This window comes from Ranitomeya imitator, chromosome 1, assembly GCF_032444005.1.
Source record: "Ranitomeya imitator isolate aRanImi1 chromosome 1, aRanImi1.pri, whole genome shotgun sequence".
Classification (NCBI taxonomy): domain Eukaryota; kingdom Metazoa; phylum Chordata; class Amphibia; order Anura; family Dendrobatidae; genus Ranitomeya; species Ranitomeya imitator.
This window is the reverse complement of record NC_091282.1, coordinates 120813721-120841302: the sequence shown is the minus strand read 5'-3', so window position 1 is coordinate 120841302 and position 27582 is coordinate 120813721. Positions and strand designations below refer to the sequence as shown.

Here is a 27582-nt window from a genome sequence, read left to right as displayed (position 1 = left end):
TGAGTTCACTTCTGTGGTCACAAGTGGTATTGCAGTCTCTGGGCTTCCTCCCTCAGGTGTTTTGGTGAGCTCGTTGGCTGCCTTGCTATTTAGCTCCACCTGAGTCTGTCTTCCTTGCTCCTTGTCAATGTTCCAGTGTTGGATCTGAGCTACTGCATCTTTCCTTGGGCCTGCTGCTCTGCTAGATAAGTGCTTCTAGTTTGTTTTCTGTTTTTTTCTGTCCAGCTTGCTATTGTCTTTTGCTGGAAGCTCTGAGAAGCAGAGGGGTGCACCGCCGTGCTGTTAGTTCGGCACGGTGGGTCTTTTTGCCCCTTTGCGTGGTTTTCGTTTTAGGGTTTTTTGTAGACTGCATAGTTCTCTTTGCTATCCTCGCTCTGTCTAGAATATCGGGCCTCACTTTGCTGAATCTATTTCATTCCTACGTTTGTCTTTTCATCTTGCTAACAGTCATTATATGTGGGGGGCTGCCTATTCCTTTGGGGTATTTCTCTGAGGTAAGTCAGGCTTGTATTTCTATCTTCAGGCTAGTCAGCTCCTCAGGCAGTGTCGAGTTGCATAGGTAGTGATAGGCGCAATCCACTGCTGCTTATAGTTGTGTGAGGATAGATCAGGTACTGCAGTCTACAGAGATTCCACGTCTCAGAGCTCGTCCTATTGTTTTTGGTTATTGCCAGATCTCTGTATGTGCGCTGATTACTGCACGCTGTGTTGCCTGATTGCCAGCCATAACAGGGGGGCGCCAAACTCGGGAACAGCCCCGGGCGGCAAAAGCTCTAGCTACGCCTCTGACTTAGTGCATAGTTTTAACAAGTAACCACCGATCCACCATATCGCTGCACGATCTGCTCTCCCCTCACCTACTGTATCCTCACCCATCCCTTGTAGGCTGTGAGCCCTCGTGGGCAGGATTCTTTATCCGCTTTTACCAGTTGGTGTCTTGTCTTTTTAAAGATTATTGTACTTGTTTTTTATTATGTATACCCTTTTCATATTTAAAGCCGAATGGAATAAATGGCGCTATCATAATAATTAATAATAATTGATTGTACAGGGAAACAGTGTAAGGGCTTAGTCAGATGGCAATATTACTCGTACTGGGGATCACAATCAATCCTCAGAATGGCCATCGGCACTCCTGACCTGAGCATGACAGCTGCATAGAAATACATGCTGTCATGATCAGGTCAGGAGAGCAGATGGTCAGTCCGAGGAATGTGATGTGATTCTCGCGTGAGTAATACAGCCGTCTGACTGTGCCCTAACACTGCAACACACAAGGGCTGCAGCAGTTTAAAGCCACGGCATGAATGCTGCATGTGAACGCAGCCTTATAGATAAAATGACTAAAACAAATAACAAAGCACTAAAAGAATTGTGCATTTTGGCTACTGTCTCATTATAAATAATGGCCATATTACTAACCTCAAGCTCACATGAATCGACTAACTGCTGTGCGTCTTCACATATACCTGCAGAAACAGCAAATCCATCTTTCAGTGAGAAAATGTGCATGTCAGGCAAAGGATGAGGTCTAAGTGGAGGCATACAGTACATACTTTAAATCACTTAGTGATAGCGCCAATCTTGACATGTAAAATTGTTCCCTTTCAATTAAATTTTTCCCTCAGCTGTAGTTTTCCATAAAAAAATTAACTGCTCCCTACTCAACGTCCCTGGGTCCAACAGCGAGCCTCCAAAACTGTTCAGTGTCTGGCTTTGATTCCTGTCAACGGCGTGGCAGCAAATCAAGACTCCAACGGGCATTCTTTTGTAAACGGAAGGAACCCTTCAACATATCATAGTGATTCTGAGATTGATTTATTTTTTGATGCATTATACTTAATGTAAGTTGTAAATTTATTTGATAGATCCTACGTTTTTTAATTAAAAAAATCTGAAATTTGACAAATTTTTAATCATTTGCAATTTTCAAAATATTTACAACTTTAAACCATAGAGATACATCAAACAAAATAGTTAATAAATAACATTTACCACGTCTATGAGATGTCAACATCATTTTTCAAACGTCCATTTATTTTACAAAGAGGCATGAAATCTAGCTGCAATTTTTCATTTTCTGAAGGAAACTTACAAATTACATTTTTTCAGGACCTATTACGTTTTGAAGTGACTTTGGGGGCTTATACAGGAATAAACCCTAAAGGGATACCATTTTACTAACTACATCCCTCAAATGATTATAAATTGCTAACAGGAAAGTTGTTAACCCTTCAGTTACTTCACAGGAATTAATGCAAAGTATTATGAAAAAGTACATTATTCCCAGTAAAATATTGCCCTAGCCCCAAATTTCTCATTTCAAAAAAGATGTAATAGGAAATATGGGACCCAAGAATTTATTTACATAAATTATACATGAGAAGATGATTCTATCCATATAATAAAGGATGCAGGAGACGACCCCGGAAGAAGCTAGGGCAAAACGTGCATTAGGGTGAGGGGGTGTTTCTTGGTTGGCACGGGCTCAGTCTGTCATTGGTTGCCGTTCCGCGATTTTGCAGGTAGTGTTCTCCACTTATATTTATTCTTTGCTGGAAGTTACTGAGGAATGTTTTTTGGGAAATATATTGAATTTCTACTGCATCCTTTATTATATGTATAGTGATCTTCTCATGTTGGGAGTTTCTCACTTTTGTAGCAACTTGTGGAGGGGAATACTTTAGCTCCAAATTTCTAATTAGTAATGTTATTTTACTCTCTAACCTAATATTGATATTTACTATATACTGTGATTCTGGTATTTGTATTTAGGAGCTGCATAATGACTATTTCTATTACATGAAGCCGTTAATGCCGAATTGAGCCCCCCCTACCGGACACTGTTTGTTCGCTTATCTTTTTGTCTTGTATATTTTAATAATTTCCAATAAAGTCTTGTACTTTTTACAATTTATGGTTCACTTTTTTGTACCACGGTTTTGGTAGGTCCGTTAGTGTTTGACCACTGATATAGTGACAGTTAGCTAGTTGCTAGTAGTCGTAACCATGGATACCTAAGGTTCTGCAGTGCCTGCACATGAGGAAAGAGATATAGCGAATCAGAAAACAGATACTACATTTCTAATTGGAGGTATTTGCTAACATGATTATTACGGTATACCTACTACATATTGGGATAGGATCTTGGAGATGGGAACACCCCTTCAAACAGAAACCCCAAAGTAAGTTCACAATATGGAGCACGGGATAGATGTGAGCCAAGATTTAAGCTCATTTTTGAAGGGAAATTAAACATATAAGAAGCAGCTCAAGAATTCTTCATTATTTTTAAGGTACATTTATTCGTTGGGTTTGTGTGACTGCTGCAATAGCAGATTTTTTTTATATATCTATGTTTTGTAACTCGGCAACTAAACATTGCATATTCTTAGAGCTCTAACTTTTTTTTTGTCGGATACAGCTGTATTATGAGAGCTTATGTTTTGAAGCATGAACTGAAGCTTATTTTATTGGTTTCATTTTGGGTTACATAGAGTATTTTATAATCGCTTTTTATTGTTTTTTTTTGTTTTTTTGAGTCCTGAATGCAAAACCAGGAATCAATGGTTTATTTTTGTTGTTTTTTTACATGAATCACTTGAGTGGTAAAAGTAATAAATTCCCCTTTACACGTTCGTATAATACAGGAACCAGAAAAATTGATACAGTATCTATGTCTTTAGTGTTCTAGATAAGTGTGCTATCAGTGTGTAATCCATTTTATTCCGGTATGGCGTAAGAAAAATCAATTCCAAAGCTTCAATTCTCCGCATGTTTGGCGCTTCTTAGACAGCCAATAAACATTACCTGCCAGTCACTGTAATGTCCTAGCCATCTTTGTTGTGGCATTACTGTGATTGGCTGGAGGCATAGTGTCATCAATAGTGAGGAGCGAGTATACTCGTTGCTTGGGTTTTCCTGAGCACGCTTGGGTGACATCCGAGTATTTTTTAGTGCTCGGAGATTTAGCTTTCATCGCGGCAGCTGAATGATTTACATCTGTTAGCCAGGCTGAGTACATGTGGGGGTTGCCTGGTTGCTATGGAATCCCCACATGTAATCAAGCAGGCTAAAGCCACATTCACACGTTGCGTTCTGTCCTGCGGGTTCTCCCGCAGCAGATTTGATAAATCTGCAGGGCAAACCCGCTGCGGTTATCCCTGCAGATTTATCGCGGTTTGTCCTGCGGGTGCCGCTGCGGGATTTTACCCCTACTATTGATGCTGCATATGCAGCAATATGCAACATCAATAGTAGTGTTAAAAATAATAAAATAATGATGATATACTCACCCTCAGACGTCCCGATCTCCTCGGCGCTGCAGGCGGCGGTCCGGTTCCAAAGATGCTGTGCGACCAGGACCTTTGTGACGTCACGGTCATGTGACCGTGACGTCACCACAAGTCCTGGTCGCATAGCAAACCTGAGACCGGACGGCCGCGTGCAGCGCTGAGACTTCAGAGGTGAGTATATCATGATTTTTTTATTTTAATTCTTTTTTTTTTTACTCAAATATGGTTCCCGGGGCCTGGAGGAGAGTCTCCTCTCCTCCACCCCGGGTATAACCCGCACATTATCCGCTTACTTCCCGCATGGTGTGCACAGCCCCATGCGGGAAGTAAGCGGATCAATGCATTTCTATGGGTGCAGAATCGCTGCGATTCTGCACAAAGAAGTGACATGGTCCTTCTTTTTTTCCGCAGCAATTCAGCGCGGTTTTTTTCGGGATTTTCCGCAATGTGGGCACAGCGGTTTTTGTTTTCCATAGGGTAACATTGTACTGTACCCTGCATGGAAAACAGCTGCGGACCCGCAGCGGCAAAATCGCGGCGGTTCCGCAGTAAAAACCGCATAGTGTGAACATACCCTAATAGCTGTAAATCATTCAGCTGCCGCAATGAAAATGAAATCTCCGAGCAGTCATAAATACTCGGAGGACACCCGAGCAACGAGTACACTCGCTCATCACTAGTCATCAGGTCTATGTAAGATCCGTAACGCCATGCTCGCCACACTGTACCAACGGACACAGGCAGACAAGGGAAAGTGCTGCGCTGCTGAGCTAGAGAAAGAGTTGTAGCTGTATATAGGAAGGGATTAGACATTTGTAATCTTTCTTTCTAATGCAACAACAGCCCTTATTAGGGCTAATTATACTCAATATTCATACTGCTGATAGCAGCACGTACAGTGAGATTGTGCTGAAGGCATAATGTAGGACAGTATAGAGTTAATTGCATATTCGTTTCTGCTGCAACTCATAGAAAAAGCTCTTTAAGTTCTCAGGGCTAATAATATTTTTACCCCTCGCCACGACAGCACCCTACAGGAGAGAGGGATCCGCCCCACAGGAACAGGAAACCTACAGAAAGATAAAAGGGGGCGGTCCGCCTTTCCTCCTCAGTTTTAGGTTTACTGTTCCTGCGGGAAAGACAGGACGCTAAGAAGCTACAGACATACCTAGGCATGTACGCCGCCTGTGCAGTATCTGCGGAACGGCAGGGGCTGCAGCCTGGAAGCAGCGTCGGGGGAGTTCCGCTAGACGGCTCCCTCCTCGTCTGGGAGGCATACAGATGGCCGGGTCCGGAGAAAGCCGCCCGGCATCTGCATTATGCGGCGGCTCCAGCGTGATCCTCGCCCGGCGGAGGGTGAGTGGCAGGAGTTCCCTGCATGGCGGTCCGGAGAAGGCCGCACCGCGAGCGCTGTCCGCTATTAGTAAGTTCACCCCGGAAGTAGATGCTAAACTTCCGGGGTAAGCAGGCCGAGATCAGCGGTGGGGGTGGCGCGAGTTCGCGCATGCGCAGTACCGCTACAAAAAAAAAAATTAAAAAAAATGGCGCTCTATTTAAGCTGGCTAACCACTGTTACCTGCGATGCAAGATGTCATCTCCAGGTGCCATGGATCTTGCAGCAGGAGAACCAGTTCCTACCAAGGACCGCTCCAGCAGAGGATCATCAGATGCCGGTCGAAAGAGCGACACTGTGGATAAATCCAAAGGATCTCGGCCGTCTGATCCGGTAATAAAAAGCTTCACTGGGTGAGTTTATAAACTCTGCCTATTAAGCTGACGCCGTCTCCCTCCTTTCTCTCTCTTTCTCCTTCTCTCGCTATGTCTTAATTTTGACCAGGCCAAAAAACGGCAAAAAACTAAACATAAGGAATGCGCCTTATGCAGCCAGCCCCTACCAGACACATACCCCAAAAAACTCTGCAAAGATTGTATAGCAGAAACCACACAAGGAGCAGCGGTGTCCATTACGGACTTACGCGCCATTATAAGGGAAGAGTTAAAAACTATGTCACAGGATAAATCACAAAAAAGTAAATCCAAAAGGCCAACGCCCTCATCAGACTCTGATAGTGAACAAGCTGTACTCTCAGATATCTCTATAGCCTCTTCATCATCATCATCATCATCATCAGCTTCGGAAATTGAGGGACGTTCATGTTTCCCCTTAGAAAGTGTGGATAATCTAGTGAAATCAATAAGAGACACTATGGGGTGTGAGGAGACAAAAGGCGCACAAACCACGCAGGATATAATGTTTGCGGGTTTGGCGGAGAGAAAAAGGAAATGCTTTCCAGTTATTTCAGCAGTAAAAGCATTAATAAAAAGAGAGTGGGAGAAACAAGATCAGAGAAGTTTTTTGCCCTCTGCGTCAAAACGGAAATACCCATTTAGTGACGATGAGTTACTTACGTGGACCAAAATCCCTAAGGTTGACGCAGCTGTTGCCTCTACCTCTAAGCCATCCACATTGCCTGTTGAAAACGCGGGATTACTCTCAGACCCTCTAGATCGCAAAGCCGAGTCGTCCCTTAAAAGATCCTGGGAGGCAACTACAGGCATATTTAAGCCAGCAATAGCAAGCACTTGCACCGACAGGTCAATGCTCATCTGGATTGACCAGCTAGACCAAAGCATTGAGAATAAAATGTCACGGGAAAAATTACGAGCAGCTATTCCCTTAATACGAGGTGCAGCAGCCTTTATGGCGGACGCGTCTGCAGATTCTCTCCGCCTAGCGGCTAGATCCGCAGGTCTGGTAAACAATGCAAGAAGGGCATTATGGATGAAGAGCTGGAAAGGGGACGCACAATCAAAATCTAAGATATGCGCAATCCCATGTGAGGGTGAGTTCCTCTTTGGCAAAACCTTAGACGACATACTCAAAAAGGCAAAAGACAGGAAAAAGGCTTTTCCTGATACATCTATTCCCTTTTATAGGAGAGCCTTTAAGAGAAGGCCATTCGGCAAGAGAAGGCAGACGGACAGGTCGACAACATGGTTCCCTAAAGAAGATAAACAAAGAGGTACCATGTTCAGAAGACCCAACCCCCCAAAAGACAGCAAATACTAAGGATATAACCATTCCAGTAGGGGGCAGATTAAAATTTTTCACTCCCCAGTGGGAAAATATTACAACTAGTTCGTGGATTTTAAATATAATCAGAGATGGAATAAAATTACAATTCTCTCGCTTTCCCCACGAATCATATATTATAACATCTCTCAGCTCGCCTATACAACAAGAGGCCCTGGAGAGTGAAATCCAAACCCTATTATCAAAAGGGGTTTTAGTCCAAGTTCCGAAAGGACAGGAGACTAGAGGATTCTATTCTCCTCTATTCTTAATTTCCAAACCCAATGGTTCATTCAGAACAATCCTAAACCTCAAAAAGCTTAATTCATTTATTAAAAATGATACATTTAAAATGGAGTCTATAAAATCCACCATAAAGTTACTTTTTCCAAACTGTATGATGGGGGGCATTGATCTAAAAGATGCTTACTACCATCTCCCTATCCATGACAGATACCAGAAGTTCTTCAGGGTAGCGGTGGCAATCAAAGGCAAGATTTGTCATTTCCAGTATGCAGCCATGCCCTTCGGCCTTTCCACAGCGCCAAGGATTTTCACCAAAGTGATTCTAGAGGTGATGGCTTATCTTCGTCAAAAAGAGACATTAATTGTGCCCTACCTGGATGACTTTTTAGTCATCGGAAACTCATTTTCTCAATGTGCTGACCGTTTAGCTCATGCAGTTTCATCTCTACAGGATCTAGGTTGGATAATCAATATCGACAAATCCAGACTGACTCCACTATCACTTCAAGCGTTTCTGGGGTTCCATCTAGACTCCATAACTCAAAAATGTCTGCTCCCTCAGGTAAAAATCTCACTCATCAGACATAAAGTCACAACAGCAATAAATAATCCACAAATGACCCTAAGAAAAGCCATGTCATTACTGGGATCTCTTATTTCCTGTATACCTGCAGTCCAGTGGGCACAATACCATACCCGGACACTGCAGCACCAAATCCTCCAAGAGGAAAGACGGTTACTTAGCTTAAATGCAAGGATAACATTGTCCCAGGAAGTTTTATCTTCTTTAACGTGGTGGCTGGATTCTAACCATTTGATGAGTGGTGTTCCATGGGTAATAACACCATCTCATATCATAACCACTGACGCCAGTCCTCATGGATGGGGCGCTCATATGGGGAATGATTTTTGCCAAGGGTTATGGGACACTGAAGAATGCCACAACTCATCTAATCTGAAAGAACTAAATGCAGTAAGATACGCCTTATGTCATTTTCTCCCACAGCTCCGGGGAAAAGACGTTCGAATCCTTTCAGACAACACCACCACTGTGGCTTATATAAACAGACAAGGAGGTACTCAATCAGAGACTCTGATGTCTTCCGCTGGGAAAATTCTGGATTTGGCAGAAAAACATCTATTATCCCTCACTGCAGTTCACATAAGGGGGAAAAACAACCAGCAGGCAGACTTCTTAAGTCGACATACCCTAAGGCAGGGAGAGTGGTGCCTAAGCCATCATATCTTCAAACGGATAGTATCCCTATGGGGTTGTCCGCAATTAGATCTCTTCGCCACGAGACAAAACAGGCAAGTCCAGAAATTTGCATCCCTATCATTAGCAGATCATCCGGACATTCTAGACGCTTTCCAAATCCCTTGGCAATACAGTCTAGCGTACGCCTTCCCTCCGATAATATTGTTACCACAGGTCATTCGGAAGATCAGGGAGGATGGAGCGAGAGTTGTACTAATAGCACCATTCTGGCCCAAAAGGCCATGGTTCTCATGCCTACAAGCCATGTCGGTTTCGGACCCTTGGGTCCTCCCCTCGACACTCAATCTTCTCTTCCAGGGTCCGTTTCTCCACCCCCAGGTGGACAATCTCCATCTGACGGCCTGGAATTTGAGAGGCAGATGCTAAAATTAAGGGGGTTTTCCGAGGGACTAATTGACACACTCCTCCAAAGTAGAAAACGCTCTACTACGAAAATTTATACAAAAATCTGGAAAAAATTCCTACAGTTCCATAAATCTCCCAACACATCAGAAATTCCGATACAGTCTATCCTGGAATTCCTTCAAAAAGGGAGGGAACTAGGTTTAGCTGTAAATACGTTAAAAGTTCACGTATCAGCACTAGGAGCCCTCTATGGCCATAACATTGCAGGAAATAGATGGGTATCCCGATTTATCACGGCTTGTGAAAGGATAAATCCTGTTAATATACCTAGAATTCCACCCTGGGATCTAAATCTAGTTCTACAAGCCCTAACAGATCCTCCATTTGAACCAATAGATTCAGTATCCATTAAATATTTATCACTTAAAACTGTCCTTTTGGTAGCACTGACTTCAGCTAGGAGAATCAGTGACATCCAAGCTCTTTCTATAGATCCACCTTTCCTGCTAACTTTTCAGGATAAGTTGATTCTTAAATTAGACCCTTCCTATCTTCCCAAGGTAGCGAAGAAATTCCATAGGTCACAAGAAATAGTCCTACCCACCTTTTTCAGTAACCCTTCCACTCCTGAGGAATGTAAATATCACACTCTAGATGTTAAAAGAGTAGTTTTAAAATACATTGAAAGGACCAGTAGCTGGCGACAGTGTAGGGCTCTGTTTATATCCTTTCAGGGTCACAAGAAGGGTCATGCAGTCACAAAGAGCACCCTATCCCGGTGGATCAGGGAGTCTATCACATTGGCTTACTCCGCGAGGAAAGAAAACCCTCCGGAAGGCATAACAGCGCACTCTACCAGAGCTATGGCATCCTCCTGGGCCGAAAGAGGAGACGTCCCAATAGAAACCATATGTAAGGCGGCAACTTGGTCAGATCCTTCTACCTTCTATAACCACTATAGGCTTGACCTATCGTCAACTTCTGACCTAGACTTTGGCAGGACTGTCCTCAGCACGGTGGTCCCCCCCCTAGGTGATGGTCTCTGAAAGATCTCCTGTAGGGTGCTGTCGTGGCGAGGGGTAAAAAGCCGGATTACTCACCGGTAATACTCTTTTAGTGAGTCCACGACAGCACCCTCTTACATCCCTCCCTAGGTTAATATAGTACTAACTATTGAGTAAAATTCTTTTAATCATACATGAGCAAATGAGTTTGAAAATGAAATAAATTATATTTGCCTAATACTGGCGGTCCTCCGGGTACTCTGAAATCAAAACTGAGGAGGAAAGGCGGACCGCCCCCTTTTATCTTTCTGTAGGTTTCCTGTTCCTGTGGGGCGGATCCCTCTCTCCTGTAGGGTGCTGTCGTGGACTCACTAAAAGAGTATTACCGGTGAGTAATCCGGCTTATTTTGGCTCTTAACCCTGCAAATTTATTTCAGCAGTGAAATATTATACTCCATTTATACTGCGCCAGTTGTGCATCAAAAGCATACAGCAAGACTTGGTTGGTTAGAAATAGCGTCGCTTTATTGCTCCTGCAGTGTAAGGAGTCCGTCTGAGGTAGGCACATCTTCGATACTAATCCTGCAAATTATTTTCAGTAGGGAAATATTACACGGCATTTATACTGCACCAGTTGTGCATCAAAATAAAAAAGCCAGAGTTGGTCAGTTACAAATAGCATAGCTATATTGCTTGTGCACTGTAACAAGTCCATCTGAGGTGGGCACATTTTCCAGCGATACTAATCCTGCAAAGTTTTCTAAATAGGGATATATCACACAATTTAAAATGGGCAAGGCACTTGGTAAGGGACAGGGAAGTGGACGTGATGCTGATGTAAGTGCAGAGGCCGAGGCTGTGGGCAAGGTGAAACTGTGCCTTCTGCTGGAGCACAAAACAAACACACACATCATGTCAACCTAGCTTCCAGTCCCACTTTGTAGGGGCGAGCGGAACAGGACTCTTAACCTTCGTCCAGCTGAGTAGCTACAATTGTAACTATTCCGTTTTAAAATTGCAATAACTTTTTCTTTTTTTTTTGAAAAGCCGTAGAGGGCTGAAATTTTGTGACATCTCTGCAGTTTTGGTCCAGAATATATTGGCCAAATTTCAATAAAATATATATGAAGGTACAATTGTACCTCTGCAGCCTGTTAACGTTGTAAAATTATGCAGCCTGACAAAGGTTAAAGCCAGACCAGTGTGGTTGTTGGATGGATAGCAGATAATGCTTCCTGTCACTTTCCCAGCACCTCCCTGTCTTCCACACGGTCCAGTCTTAGTAGCCGTGATTCGGGACCAAATAATCCTCACCCTGATCCTCCTTCCTCCGACCATTCCGAGTGCCCGGAGACAAGTGATCCCACACTTGGACCCCCTGAAGAGCTGTTCATATTTCCAGTTATAGATTCTGGCCTCTCAACCTGCCCTTTTCAAGTGGGACATTAGGAAATCGCATGTAGCGATGCCCAAATATTTGAGCAGCCACATTCACAAGAAGGTAACGGTGGTAAAATGCAATAACTGTCGCAAGAGGTGGATGATGTTGAGATACAATTGGCAACAAGTGGTGGTGTTACGTCAGCAAGTCAGGAAGAGGACCAGGGTGCAGAAGTGGAAGACGAGGTGGTGGACGATGACGTCAATGACCCAACCTGGGAAGGTGACATGCAGAGCGAAGATAGCAGTGCACAGAGGAAGGGATCCCCAGCACCACAACCGGCAGAAAGAGGCAGTGGAGTGGCCAGAGACACAAGGCGGGCAATTGTACCCCAGAGCACCAACACGGTTGCCAGGCCAAGGGTTAGGTGTTCACAAGTCTGGCGCTTCTTTAAAGACACTCCAGTTAACCCCAAAAAGGTCATTTACAATATCAGCCATGCCAGCACAACTACCATCTGACCACCACCAGCATGCTCAGGCACATGACAACAAAGCACCCGACTAGTTGGGCCGAACGCCATAGTTCAGAAACAGTGTCTGCGGGTGACACTACTGCCTCTTTCCCTGTTCTATGTCCACACCAAGGCACTATCCATGATGCAGGCGAAGATGCCTCCCACCTGTCATTGTACACTTGCAACCACCGTCAGCACACATATTCACTTGTGCCAGAGCAGGTTTCAGTTGTCCCTAAGCCAGCCCTTGGACCACAACTGTAAATACGCAGTCACCCACCCACAGGCCACAATACTAAACAGTTGCTTGTTCCTCAGCCGCCACTATAATTCCTTTTGTGCCATACACACCTTCCCATAACATCAGCAGTGCCCTGACCAACGCTGTTACTGGGAAGGTCCACTTAACCACAGACACGTGGATAAGTGTTTGCGACAAGTGATGCTACATTTCCCTGATGGCACACTAGGTGAGCATTGTGGAAGCCGGGACTCAGTCGAACCCTGGGACGGAATACATGCTACTGACACCAAGGATTGCGGGCCCAGGTTCAGTTAGGGTTTCCCCCACCTTCTACAGCAGTTTTTGCACCTCCCCCTCATCTTCCATCTCAGAAACATCAGTCGCAAGTTGTAAGCACTGCAGCACTGTCTCAGCCAAGCGGCAACAAGCTCAGCTGAGGCTAATTTGCTTAGGTGACAAACCGCACACTGCCGCAGTGTTGTTGAAATGTCTAACAGACCAGACTGATATGTGACTGTCGCCCCCTGAACCTACAACCAGGCATGGTTCTGTGTGACAATGGCCGTAATCAGGTGTTAGCTCAGATGCTTGACAACCACCCACACATGCACTAAGCCTGGCCCCTGTGCTCAACTTAGTGATTCAGTGGTTTCTCAAAACTTACCTACCCAGAGCTGCCTGAGCTACTTGTGTCAAGTATGCTGCATGTGTGCCCATTTCTGCAAGTCGGCTACAGCTGCCCTGCCCATGCTGCAGCAACCTTTGCAACTTCCAACTCACCAACTCCTGTGCAAAGTTACCACGTGTAGGAACTTAACGTTACATACACCATGTTCCAAATTATTATGCAAATTGGATTTGTCAAAGATTTAATTGTTTTGTTTTTCAAATAAACTCCTGGATGGTATTGTGTCTCAGGGCTCAATGAATCACTGAAATCAATCTTAAACACATGTGATAATTAGTATTCCAGGTGATTCTAATTCAATGAAAACTACTTAAAATGATGTTCCACATTATTAAGCAGGCCACAGGTTTCAAGCAATATGGGAAATAAAAAGGATCTCTCTGATGCTAAATAGTGCAATGCCTTGGACAAGGTATGAAAACATTAGATATTTCACGAAAACTTAAGAGCGATCATCATACTGTGAAGAGATTTGTGACTGAAACAGAGCACAGACAGAGTTCATGCAGATAAAGGCATAATGAGGAAGGTTTCATGCTAGACAAATTCATTGGATTAAGAGAGCAGCTGCCAAAATACCATTATAAAGCAGCAAACAGTTCTTTGAAACTGCTGGTGCCTCTGGAGTCCCTCAAACCTCCAGGTGTGGGATCCTTCAAAGGCTTGCTGTGGTGCATAAACCTACTATTCAGCCACCCCTAAACAGTGTTCACAAGCAGAAATGGTTGTAGTGGGCCCAGACATACAGGAAGACTAATTTTCAAACAGTCTTGTTTGCTGATGAGTGTTGAGCAACCCTGGATGGTCCAGATGAGTGGAGTAGCGGATGGTTGGTGGATGGCCACCATGTCCCAACAAGGCTGCGATGTCAGCAAGGTGGTGGAGGAGTCATGTTTTGAGTCGGAATCATGGGGAAACAGCTGGTAGGGCCCTTTAAGGGCAGGCGCGATATCAGTACATCAGCTGATGTGAGTTCCAGGGCAGCGCGTACGCCGCATGCCCGAAAAATAAGAGCACAGCGCAGGCGCCAGTTATGTCACTACAGACAGAGGAGGCGGCGCCCGGTGCACTGAGGGGATTATTGACGGCTAGGATGCAATTGAGTCAGGGGGAAAAAAACATGCCCCCAGGACATAATACAGGTATGGTGCACAATTTATAAAACTTAATATTTCAGCGTTATTAGGGAGCACAAACAGAAGAGCCACCTTCACAGAATGCAGCCTTAGTGCTGCAGAAGGTGGCTCTTTTACTTAAAAATGCCTGGGGGGGTGACAGGTTCCCATTAACCTTTTACTGCATAACACATATTTGGTATTTCTCGCCATGAACGACCAGATTATTGAAGAATAGTACCTTCAGGATCCATGGAAGGCGGAGAGTCACCAGTATCTTTATGAGGTGGAAGTCTTTTCCAGTTCCTAAAATAATGATACATTATTAATCATTCATTTATTATAAATACTGATAATGTGCTTCCTTTTAAAAAAAAGGGCTGGACGATTTCCTTGATACACATAACATTGAAGGTTATAGCTAGATTAGTGATGAAATGTACAGTTGGTGGAGAAAGGTTGAACATGATGGACCTAGGTCTTTATTCAACCTAAGTAACTATGCAACTTATGATCTATAATGGATTACCCGAGTCATAAAGCATTCTTGCCAGATTACAAAATAATTACGGTATTCAATTTCCAGAAAAATAAACTCCCAGCATAGACATGTGCCTTACTGCAACTATTAAAACAAATGCATTGTCAGCTACAAGCTGATCAATGAATGTTAGCAATACATTTTGCTTTATTTTTATTACATTATTTCAACAGCTTCTTTACTAACTAGATACAATTTTTTATCTTTCGTAGGGACAGTCTGGTAAGGGCAACTCCTACTGAATGCTTTGTTAAGACATTTTTAGTCCATAGCGGTAAGAAAACTCCTATTTACTTTGAAGGATGCGGTGTTCATGTGGTAATCTTTTGAGTCACATAGTACTTTTACCCCCTAAAATACAGGAAAGACTCTTTGATCAATTTATATCAGATGAGTACAGAGAACCCCAGAAGTATATAGAAATACCGTCTATCAACTGCAAGATTAATGCACTATATAATTGTTGAATTGTTTATAGTTTCGAAACACGTAGTACTTCTATGTCTAACATGCCTTTTTAATTTTTTTTGGCTTAAATAAAACCTTGATATTTTTTTTTTTAAATAAACATCATGGTTTCTAAATATACAGGTCCTTCTCAAAAAATTAGCATATAGTGTTAAATTTCATTATTTACCATAATGTAATGATTACAATTAAACTTTCATATATTATAGATTCATTATCCACCAACTGAAATTTGTCAGGTCTTTTATTGTTTAAATACTGATGATTTTGGCATACAACTCCTGATAACCCAAAAAACCTGTCTCAATAAATTAGCATATTTCACCCATCCAATCAAATAAAAGTGTTTTTTAATAACAAACAAAAAAACCATCAAATAATAATGTTCAGTTATGCACTCAATACTTGGTCGGGAATCCTTTGGCAGAAATGACTGCTTCAATGCGGCGTGGCATGGAGGAAATCAGCCTGTGACACTGCTGAGATGTTATGGAGGCCCAGGATGCTTCAATAGCGGCCTTAAGCTCATCCAGAGTGTTGGGTCTTGCGTCTCTCAACTTTCTCTTCACAATATCCCACAGATTCTCTATGGGGTTCAGGTCAGGAGAGTTGGCAGGCCAATTGAGCACAGTAATACCATGGTCAGTAAACCATTTACCAGTGGTTTTGGCACTGTGAGCAGGTGCCAGGTCGTGCTGAAAAATGAAATCTTCATCTCCATAAAGCATTTCAGCCGATGGAAGCATGAAGTGCTCCAAAATCTCCTGATAGCTAGCTGCATTGACCCTGCCCTTGATGAAACACAGTGGACCAACACCAGCAGCTGACATGGCACCCCACACCATCACTGACTGTGGGTACTTGACACTGGACTTCAGGCATTTTGGCATTTCCTTCTCCCCAGTCTTCCTCCAGACTCTGGCACCTTGATTTCCGAATGACATGCAAAATTTGCTTTCATCAGAAAAAAGTACTTGGGACCACTTAGCAACAGTCCAGTGCTGCTTCTCTGTAGCCCAGGTCAGGCGCCTCTGCCGCTGTTTATGGTTCAAAAGTGGCTTTACCTGGGGAATGCGGCACCTGTAGCCCATTTCCTGCACACGCCTGTGCACGGTGGCTCTGGATGTTTCCACACCAGACTCAGTCCACTGCTTCCTCAGGTTCCCCAAGGTCTGGAATCGGTCCTTCTCCACAATCTTCCTCAGGGTCCGGTCTCCTCTTCTCGTTGTACAGCGTTTTCTGCCACATTGTTTCCTTCCAACAGACTTACCATTGAGGTGCCTTGATACAGCACTCTGGGAACAGCCTATTTGTTGAGAAATTTCTTTCTGGGTCTTACCCTCTTGCTTGAGGGTGTCAATGATGGCCTTCTTGACATCTGTCAGGTCGCTAGTCTTACCCATGATGGGGGTTTTGAGTAATGAACCAGGCAGGGAGTTTATAAAAGCCTCAGGTATCTTTTGCATGTGTTTAGAGTTAATTAGTTGATTCAGAAGATTAGGGTAATAGGTCGTTTAGAGAACCTTTTCTTGATATGCTAATTTATTGAGACAGGTTTTTTGGGTTATCAGGAGTTGTATGCCAAAATCATCAGTATTTAAACAATAAAAGACCTGACAAATTTCAGTTGGTGGATAATGAATCTATAATATATGAAAGTTTAATTGTAATCATTACATTATGGTAAATAATGAAATTTAACACTATATGCTAATTTTTTGAGAAGGACCTGTAGTTCTAGAAGTGCTGGAGCTTCTACTACCTTTTTTAAATAAACATCATGGTTTTTCATGGTTTTTAAATATAGTGCTGAAGCTTCTACTAACTTTTGGATCCCTTATAAACCGTATAGAACCCAACAAAAACAAACATTTCCATTAGACCTTACTACTCAGTGGGGCCAATTCATCAAAAATGTTACACCAGAAAAGTGGAGTAAAAGCTTTGAAAAATCACAAAATGTTTGTGCAACGTAGAGTTGCACAAAGATGTTGAAACTTGTTGTGTTTTAACGCAAGTTTAGACCAACGCTACTGAAATGGGTTAAGGTGGGAAGGAGTCGGGGCGTGTGCACACCACATGTCCAATTCATCAAGAGTGCTGGTATTTTGTACTGGACTGACTGCATTAGCATTTCTGGAGTGGGAGAAGAAGGCGCCCCTAAATCATCAAGTGGCCTATGCCTATTAATGAATTTGCAGCCTTGAACTCAAGAAAGACCGGTGTAGTGAGTGTACCTGCCTATAAACCACTTGATATACCCAGTTCTGCTGTTTCACTGGGTATTCCTGCATCAGCTCTGCTTTGGACACTATGATAAACCCAGCTACGCTGTACAACTTGGCTATTCTGTGATTGCATCACTACTGTCATCAAACCCTGCTGCACAATTCTGCTATCCTGCGGTTCACCACTGCTTTCACGTAATATGTTCCAGCGCATTTGTAGATCCAGTTCTGCTCAATTAATATTTCCAGAATCCGTCCTTTCCTCAACCCACACTCTACCAAAATGCTCGTGCATGCCCCAATCATCTCCCGCCTCGACTACTGCAACATCCTCCTCTGTAGCCTACCTTCTAACACTCTCGCACCTCTCTCCAGTCCGTCCTTAACTCTGCTGCCCGACTAATTAATCTCTCTCCTCGCTACACTCCTGCTTCACCTCTTTGCAAATCCCTTCACTGGCTCCCAATTTCCCAGCGTATCCAGTTTAAATTACTAACACTGACCTACAAAGCCATCCATGACCTTTCTCCTCCGTATATTTCCACACTAATCTCTCAATATCTTCCCTCACGTAATCTCCGGTCCTCCCAAGACCTCCTCCTTTCCTCCATGCTTATTCGCTCCTCACTCAATCTCCTCCAAGACTTCTCCCGAATATCACCCATCCTCTGGAATTCTGTGTCCCAACACATCCGGTTATCCACTACTTTTGGATCCTTCAAAAGAAACCTGAAAACCCACCTCTTCAAGGAAGCTTACAGCCTGTAATGACTACACGGCCACCTCAATACCATTGGAGCTACTGCAACCCTCAACCTACTGTCTCCTTCCCCATAATCCTGTAGAATGTAAGCCCGCAAGGGCAGGGTCCTCTCCCCTCTGTACCAGTCTGTCATTGTTAGTTTTGTTTACTGTAAGTGATATTTGTATTTTGATGTAACCCCTTGTCATGTACAGCACCATGGAATTAATGGTGCTATATAAATAAATAATAATAAATTAGATCTTGCGGTCCCAACTCTGCTTAACCAGTATTCACAGATCCAGGCTGCTACACAGGACATCACTAACCCAGCTGGGCTGCACCAGTCCTTGCTGATCCACGTCAGCTCTATTATTCTACAGCCACTTCTCCCTCCTGCTGCCCCAGTGCCACCGGTCTGTGCTACTCTAGAACTGCTCATTTGACATAGGGATTTTGAGGAGCCACATAACTATGTGAAATATAACATGAAACTAGCAGTCTGATGAACAAACATGGTCTTGGATAACTATCTAACAGAAAGCACAATTCCTGAAATATTTTAAACAATTGTATGTTTTCAACTTAGGGGAAGGTCATTTTCTGTTCCGGCATGACTGTGCCCCAATGAGGACAAAGAAAGGACTATAAACACATTGCAAACTAAGGAACGGAGTAGAAGAATCATCCACCAAAATAAATAAAAAGTTTTTTTTAAAAGTATCACATATAAATTCATTGTCTATCAAACATAATTAATTTATATGTGATACTTTAAAAAAAAAAATTTTTATTTTTTTTGGTGGATGATTCTTCTACTCCGTTCCTTAGTTCGCAATATTTCTGGGAGTATTCCTCTATTTTCACTTCTTTTGGTGGTTTATTTAGGAAGAGAGATACTTTTCTTCTCTTGGCCACAGTGTTACATTTTGCTTTTTTGATTATTGTCTTAACTATAAACACATTGTTTGACCAATTCAGTTGTGAAGAGACTTGAAAGACTTACAGAAACCCATGTGGATAGGGGATAACCTGCAATTCTGGAAATAAACTTTTAAGAGCACTTTAAAACAAATAATAATATTTAACAGACAGATGAATTCATTTTCATATTCGCGTTTTAGTACCTTAATATAGACTGAGAAGCCTCCTCCTCTAATAGTGTATCAGAAACCTAGTGCAAACATGAAACAAGCAAAGATACAGAAAGCCATTATCTTCCATACTAAGCTAATACTTGCTCAGCAGTGTGCATTCAACATGCTCACATTATAAAAGTAATTAATGCCACTGAATGCCACTAAGTAATACCTGTTTCGATGCAGTTTCCATACTGTTGGCCTGTGCAGCTGGGAAAATTTTTGAAACCAAATGTATTTCTGGAGACTGTTTGCCTAGGAGTGTGAAGCGTGAGTTACATTTCCTTCAACTTGTTCAAGACTTTTACAAAGGACAAATATATATTACAATTACAGTGCAAGTAAGAAAAAATGCTGCAAAGTGAGAATATTTACAAAAATAGAACAGTTAATAGTTTATTTATATCAATTAACAAAAATTAGCAAAAAAAAATAAATCTAAATCAAATCAATATTTGGTTTGACCACCTATTGCCGTCACAACAGCATCAAAGCATCAATTCCTCTAGTCTAGATATATTTTCACACACTTTTTGAAGGACCTCTGCAGGGAGGTTGTTCCAAACATCTTGGAGAACTAAGCACAGATCTTCTGTGGTTTTAGGCTTGTACAAATCCTTCTCTACATGTAATCCCAGACAGACTCGATAATGTTGAGATCAGGGCATGAGCAGTCTATATGATCACTTCCTGGACTCCTTTTTGCACTGAAGATAGTTTTTAATGCCATTGGCTGTATGTTTGGGGTTGTTGCCCTGCTGCAGAATAAATTTAAAGCCAATCAGACGTTTACTCGATGGTACTACATGATGGATAAGGCCAAACTGTATTTCTCAGTGTTGAAGTCACCAAGAAATAGGCAACTTTTAGGACTGTAGGCACAGTGATTGGCCAATGAAATTTAGTGCAGCAGATGAAAGGCACAGCATGTTTACTTCCGTTTAAAATCAGACGTCCAGCAATGCCATCAGTTCAGATCCGGCAGCAACCAGTTCTAACGGCTGTCAGAGGTCACAGACTCAAAAAGGCCACCTTGGACAGACTTAGCGCAAGCCTTTTCGCCTGGCAGATACCAGAGGAACCCAGGCCTTCAGCCTTTAACCTATGTACAGGGGTGATGTGATGTGTAACCTATGTACACCACTGTGGATGTGATGTGAGGTGTATTAGAGATGCACTTCTACAGAGGACCAGGATCACTATCACTTCCAATATTGGAATGAATGACAGGGCTAGGACAGGTACTAACAGCCAATAAGTATGCAGTGGGAGGGCAGACGGTGGTGCTAAATATAGCTGTGAGCTTAGAAAAATGCTCAATAAGCTGCTTGGTCTGCAAGAGGAGTATGTAAACAAACTGTGTGTGCGACCACAGTAAAGGCAGAGTCTGAGATAGCATCGACGTCTCCTCTCAATGGCTCAAGAGCTGGCAACTCCAATGTCCATTGGTTCCACCTCAGGTAAATGGACGGACTCGGGAAAAATGACTGAAACCCCTTGTCGCTTATCAGATCTCTCACGAATTCTTCAATCTATTCGAATGACCTGAGAGCCATAGCCTCCCCCCAAGGAACAAGGTGGCATATGCAAAGCCAGAGCGTCCTTATATCAAAAAGACCCCTGTGTAACTGGCAAATGAGAGCTGCATCATTCCACAACACATCAGAGGACCACTGCCAGAACTTGGAACTATAGTCCTCGTCTCCGAAACAGTGACCTTGTCAGATTCATCATTCATCATAGATGATCACTAAAATGTCAAAAAAGGCATCACAGAAGACCACTCTTGGACTAGTAGGGACAAAGAAAATGCCCAAGTCTGAGGGTGCCCTTGCAGTAGGGACATCATTATTCCCACCCCATGGGACTCATCCCCTCAAGACCGGGGTCATAAGATAAAATATGTCTGAATCTCTTCCTGAATACTCTAAACTGGTATTTCTCCCCCCAAAAGATATCAGGAAGTGCCACTAATGGTTCGGGAGAGACCCTCTGCACATCAGAAGGCACAGAAGTTATAACTACAGTCAGTAGCGAAGAGCTTTGGGAAGTCCCCATGGTGTTAGAAAACTAACTATGCAGCTGGGACGGGGAAAATTCCAGGGTTTGGTACTCCCTGGCCAGATTTTGGACCATCTGAGTCAGATTTGACACCAGATGACAGAGTTTACAAACTGGATTTATTGGTGGGGGAAAAAAAGTATATGGTCATCGTAACGTGACACTATTCACTACTCATGGACTAACCGTCAAACGTCCCGGTGTCGGATACCAAGAGAGCACATAGTAAACTAAAAGGGAAAGACAAAAGGCATAGTTATGTCACGGTCCAAAATCAAAATACCTGGTGGATTGCGGATCAGATCACAGAAGCTAGACAAAAAAAGGATGGTTACAACAAGGTCCAAGGTCAGGAAGCAATAGATCAACAAACAGAGCACAGGAATACAAGGCAAACATGCAACACTGAGCAAATGCTATAACTGGCAGAGATCTGGGACTGACAGCTTATATAAGTAGCTGGTAATCATTAGAACAGGTAATACCTGAAGGAACCTCCCAATCTTAGATTGGATGGATGAGCTGTCAATCAAAATACCAACAGCTCAGCCCGCCCCTGCACTAGATTGGACGACTGAGCTGTCACTCACTAGGTAGAGAAATCATGACAAATAGCACCTTTAGAAATATATTTACTCAGAAAATTGGTGATGTGTTTAATACTTATTTCACCCGCTGTATATATAATGTTAATGGCACGCAAGTTATCTAGAATGAAAAAAACTTCAAATTTTCAAAATACCTAAAGTTTTATAATATCTAGTATGGGCACAACACAAAGAAATCCCTGCACTTACACACTTTGGCTGGTATTAATGGTAGTCTGAGGAATGTTCTGTCGTGCTGAATGCACTTGGGCAAACCATCTAGATCCGTTGTAGGCTGCTCCCTTTATTGCCGGCCATTGACGTCCCAGATGTGCTCGATGATCCACTGCAGGGCATGGGAGAACATTTCAGCCATGCTGAGGCTGCTCACAAAAGCATGAGCAACATGCTGCCTGGCAAAACGGCTCCTTGGACACTTAGGAGAAATGATTGTACCACTGGTTCCGTGATTTATCCATTCTCTACTGCAAGTTAAACTGGATACTAGAAGAATGAACCTGTAGTTGTAATATGCACTTTATTTTATGTTTCTCCATATGTGACAGCACATGCTCAAAACACATTTTGTTCACTTTTGTAATAAACTATTATTCAATCTGTAAAATCACGCATATGGTGAATCTATATATATATAATTGTCTAAGGGTTTTTCCGTCTGTGTCTGTCTGTCTTTCTGTCCTGGAAATCCCGCGTCTCTGATTGGTCGAGGCCGCCAGGCCACGACCAATCAGCGACGGGCAAAGTATCGACGTAGACATCCCGCGTCTCTGATTGGTCGAGGCCGCCAGGCCTCGACCAATCAGCAACGGGCACAGCGACGATGATGTTATAAAGGACGTAGAAATCCCACATTTCTGATTCAGCGACGGGCACAGTATCGACGTAGATGTCATAATGGTTGCCATGGCGACGATGATGTCATAAAGGTTGCCTCGACCAATCAGCGACGGGCACAGTCTGCCGCGAATTCTGGAATCATCATTTTCCATATACTACGGGGACATGCATATTCTAGAATACCCGATGCATTAGAATCGGGCCACAGTCTAGTATTGTATAAAAGGTTGATAACGGCTAAGTTAAGTGACTTACCAACATTTTTGTTTGTAGGACATAAACCAGAATCAGATGTGGGAGAGTAGTCATCGTTTATAAAAATCCTTTAAAATTCACAAACAAAACAATCAGCAATCTAAAAAAATCACATTGCCACATTACATCTTAGGTTACATTTATAGACATTTTTCATTTTTACATTAATTAAAAACAGACTATTTGTCTCCCACATGTAATACATTTCGCCTCTATTATTTTCTAATCCATTTTTATTAAAGTCAGAAATGTCTGAACTTTTGATACTCAGCAATGGATCAGTTAAAACAGTAAGGCCGGAGTCACACTAGACTGTAATACGGACGAGTGTTAACCGTTTTTTTCTCGTCCATATTACACTTGCGAGTGAAATCGTAGCATGCTGCTGCGATTGTCCGCGTATCTCAGCTGAGAAACGCCAATGCAAGTCTATGGGTGTGAGAAAAAAAATTGCACAGCACACGGACCATCAGTGTCACTTGCAAGAAATTCTCAGGCATTGGGCAGGTGACAGGAAATTGGCTCTGCCATTATTTGCTCATTTTGCAAGTGTGTGAGAAAATCTCACCATATGGATGAGAAATAAAAGCATCCTGACATTGCACACGGATGAGATACGGATCACCATATGGAGAACATTTGTGCGATTCTCAGCAGCCATAATTGGACAGATTTTTTATACATTGTGTGTGACCCCGGCCTTACAGAACAGAAGTAAAACAAAGGTCTTCTGTTTTTCATCCATTTTTGACAAATCCCCATAGACTTGAACGGACGAGTCTGATCCACAAAACCAAATGAGTATAGGCCATGCACCGAGTTTAACAGATTAACACATGGATCTGTAAGGCCTCTTTCACACTTCCGTCTTTTTCCTCCCGTAGAAATCCGTTGATTTTTGAAAAAACAGGATCCTGCAAATTTTTCAGCAGAATCCTGTTTTTTCCCATAGACTTGTATTAGCGACGGATTGTGACGGATGGCTATCCGTTTCATCCGTCGTGCACTGGATCCGTCGGAAAATAGCGGTCCGTCGGGCGGAGAAAACGTTTAGAGGAACTTTTTTTTGCACGTCGGAAAATCGCTCAGCGACGGGTTCTGCACTGTCCGTCGTTGGCTATAATGGAAGCCTATGGATGCAGGATCCGTTGCTGACCGTCAAACACAGGAATCCAGGGACGTATCCCATTTTTTAATTCTGAGCATGCCTGGAAGGATTTTCTATTCGGGAAAAAAAATACAAATCTCTCTCTCTCAGGATTGTATGCATTACAATTCAGGTACTACCGAATTCGACGGATCCGTCACTTTACTGGATGCGTTACATCCGTTTGCCAATCTTTTACAACATCCGTCGATACATCGCGCCTACGCATTATGATGGCTGTCTCAAGACGGAAGTGTGAAAGAAGCCTAAAAAAATCAAATGAGTGAATGCTTTCTTGAAATTCTGTGAGTCAGTGTGCTGTCCATATTAAAAAAAGTTCGTACACAGATGGGGAAAACGGATGTGGGAATGCAGCCCAAAATAAAGCTAAGTTTTTTGTTTTTCTTTATGGTGGTCAAAAACATTTTTCCAAGCAGAAGACGCTTCCTGAATAGATCTTTTTCTTTGGAGTTTTTCCCACAAGTTTTTTTTATTTTATTGTTTAAGCATTTTTCAGGGTCTTTAGGGTGTTCTTATACTGGAGTTTTCCAGAAGTTTTTTTTTGAATCCATTAAATATTTAAGTAAATTCTAGCAGGTTTTGAACATTATTAACAAAACGTTCAAAAAGATGGCACACTATGATGGCGCATATATGCGATGGGAAATACAGTGCAGCATGTGTCATCAGAGTGGTCTGTTCACATAATTTATAGTCATTTGGGACATACCTCTCCATCTTTATGGATACAAGAAGGTACCCCCAAAAAACCCAGAGAATTACTTATTTTTTGAAAAAAAAACTTGAAAGCATGAATCCTTTCAAAAGACTGTAGATTAGATGATATGCACTTGTCACAATGGTTTTTCCACTGTACAAAACAGTTTTCTATTGAATAGTGTAAAATTCACTGGGACAAGAGCTTATCATCTAATGATAATAAGCACGGTACCAAGATATATATCTTTCCTGTATTACCTAATAGACAGTATTTTGAAGAGTATTAATGTTTTCAAGATGTTGTCTTGAATAAAAAAAAATTAAATAAGTAATTCTCGTTTTTTTGGGTGCACATGTATAAAGGTGCTTCCCTCTTCCATTAAAACGCACTGACAAAGCAGGTTGAAATGTGCATTGGAGCGCGAGGATGGTGAGTCCACATGGCAACAGAGTATGTCACTTGATATTAGCAGTAGCTCTTTTGTTGGGCTATGTGTTAAGCTGCTTTCACACATCAGGTTTTTTCATTCCTGCCCATAACGGCTATTTTTAGAAAAACCGGAACCGGCGAAATTAAAAACCGGATAAGGTTTTTCCCCATTGACTTGTATTAGCGCCGGATTACGCTGCATGGCCCAACGTTCCTTCCTGTTTTTTCCGGATCCGGACAAAATTTCGATTCCGGCGTCTGGAAAAAACGTCTACAAATGTCTGCGGTGAAAAAGCCGGAAAGGCCGGATCCGGCCTTTTGCTACAATGCATGTCCATGGACGCCGGAATGTGCCAGATCCGGAAAAGGCTGGATCCGGCGACCTGATCCAGCTTTTTAATCTGAGCATGCTCAGAACATATTGGCCTGCCCCCAGGACACATACAGTATATAAACAATGCCAGTGAGGCCCTCATTCATTTCCAGCCATAGAGAGCCTGCCAGCCAGAGAGCCAAGAGCCTGCCTGCAAAGAGCCAAGAGCCTGCCTGCAAAGAGCCAAGAGTCTGCCAGCAAAGAGCCTACCAGCCAGAGAGCCAAGAGCCTGCAAGCAGAGAGCCAAGAGCCTGCCTGCCTGCAAAGAGCCTGCCAGCAGAGAGCCAAGAGCCTGCCTGCCTGCAAAGAGCCTGCCAGTCAGAGAGCCTAGCCTGCCTGCCTGCAAAGAGCCTGCCAGCAGAGCCTAGCTTGCCTGCAAAGAGCGTGCCAGCAGAGCCTAGCCTGCCTGCCAAGAGCTTGCCAGCAGAGCCTAGCCTGCCTGCCAAGAGCTTGCCAGCAGAGAGCCTAGCCTGCCTGCAAAGAGCCTGCCAGCAGAGAGCCTAGCCTGCATGCCTGCAAAGAGCCTGCCAGCAGAGAGCCTAGCTTGCCTGCAAAGAGCCTGCCAGCAGAGAGCCTAGCCTGCCTGCAAAGAGCCTGCCAGCAGAGAGCCTAGCTTGCCTGCAAAGAGCCTGCCAGCAGAGAGCCTAGCCTGTCTGCCTGAAAAGAGCCTGGCAGCAGAGAGCCAAAAGCCTGACAGCCAGAGAGTCAAGCCTGCCTGCCAGCCAGAGAGCCTAGCCTGCCAGCCAGAGAGCATATCAGCCAGCCATCAGCCATGTCTTCTTCTGGGAGCCCTCTTGAACGTCGGCAGCGCACTGAGGTAAATAAAAGTTCTGTTTTTAGAGATTTTTTTTTTTCCCAGTCAGTCTGTCTGTCTCTAGATATCTATCCATATTATTATTAATTAATGTATTTATCAATCTCTTATTTCTGTAGGAGACTGCAGCAGAAGAGGTGCTTCCAGAAGAAGACCAAAGGGGTGGAGAGAGACCTGGAGTGGGATCGCAATTGGTAAATGTCTTGCATGAATCGCGGAACCACAACCTCACACTACACCCAAACACATAAAAACAAAAGATCCTTACCGAAAGAACACTGCACACAACACATGCAAACTGATCATTTTAGACATCACACAACATACAACACATACAAAAAAATAATTATAGACATCACACTGCACACAACACATAAAAAGCCAATACACAAGCACATAATTCTTTTCTTTTCTCAGTCTTCTGATTCTGGTGCTCGATCCAGAGGTCATCAGAGCGGCTCCCATGGTTGTCGGCGTGAGTGCGGGCGGCCGTCATCGTGTAAGCATCTCTTATATGTTGTTTTTAATGTAATGGTTTTTTTTTTCTTCTTTTTTAACAGGCTTCACAGCGTGCTCCTGAGTCGGTCCGGCTAAATATTGACCTCCTCATCGATCTGATCGGAGAGGGAGAGGGAGAGGGAGAGGGAGAGGGAGAGGGAGAGGGAGAGGGAGAGGGAGAGGGAGAGGGAGAGAGACTCCTATACTATGTTGTGCATAAATATGTGATTCTTCAGAATTTGTTTTAGTCTTTGCCTGATGAAGAGACCTGTGTAGTCTCGAAAGCTTGCAATTTGTTACCATCTTTTCAGTTAGCCATTAAAAGGTATCAACTACTGAGGACTCTCAATTCTAAATATTTAACAATGTAGGCATTCTTTCTTTCACTGTATAAACCCTGAGGTTGCTCTAATTTGCTTCAGAGTATTACCCGTTACTGTTATGTTGAGTCTGACATTGGCTTACTCTATAGGCATCTCTATAGTTTGTAAAACAAAACACCATTATAGTGAGCAAAGCAGGTCAAATGTATGT

General features: G+C 43.1%; 1 protein-coding gene across 1 annotated transcript in view; it reads right to left on the bottom strand.

Annotated features, from left to right (window-relative positions):
• Nucleotides 1–27582, bottom strand: part of ANKRD31 (ankyrin repeat domain 31) — a 297365-nt gene that overhangs the window by 212472 nt on the left and 57311 nt on the right. Inside the window, exons 3-7 of the mRNA XM_069750287.1 lie at nt 23067–23134; nt 19478–19560; nt 19294–19340; nt 14429–14493; nt 1423–1469 (exon numbers count right to left, since the gene is read on the bottom strand). Coding sequence (XP_069606388.1) covers nt 1423–1469; nt 14429–14493; nt 19294–19340; nt 19478–19560; nt 23067–23134 — 310 coding nt within the window. The remainder of the gene's footprint in view (nt 1–1422; nt 1470–14428; nt 14494–19293; nt 19341–19477; nt 19561–23066; nt 23135–27582) is intronic.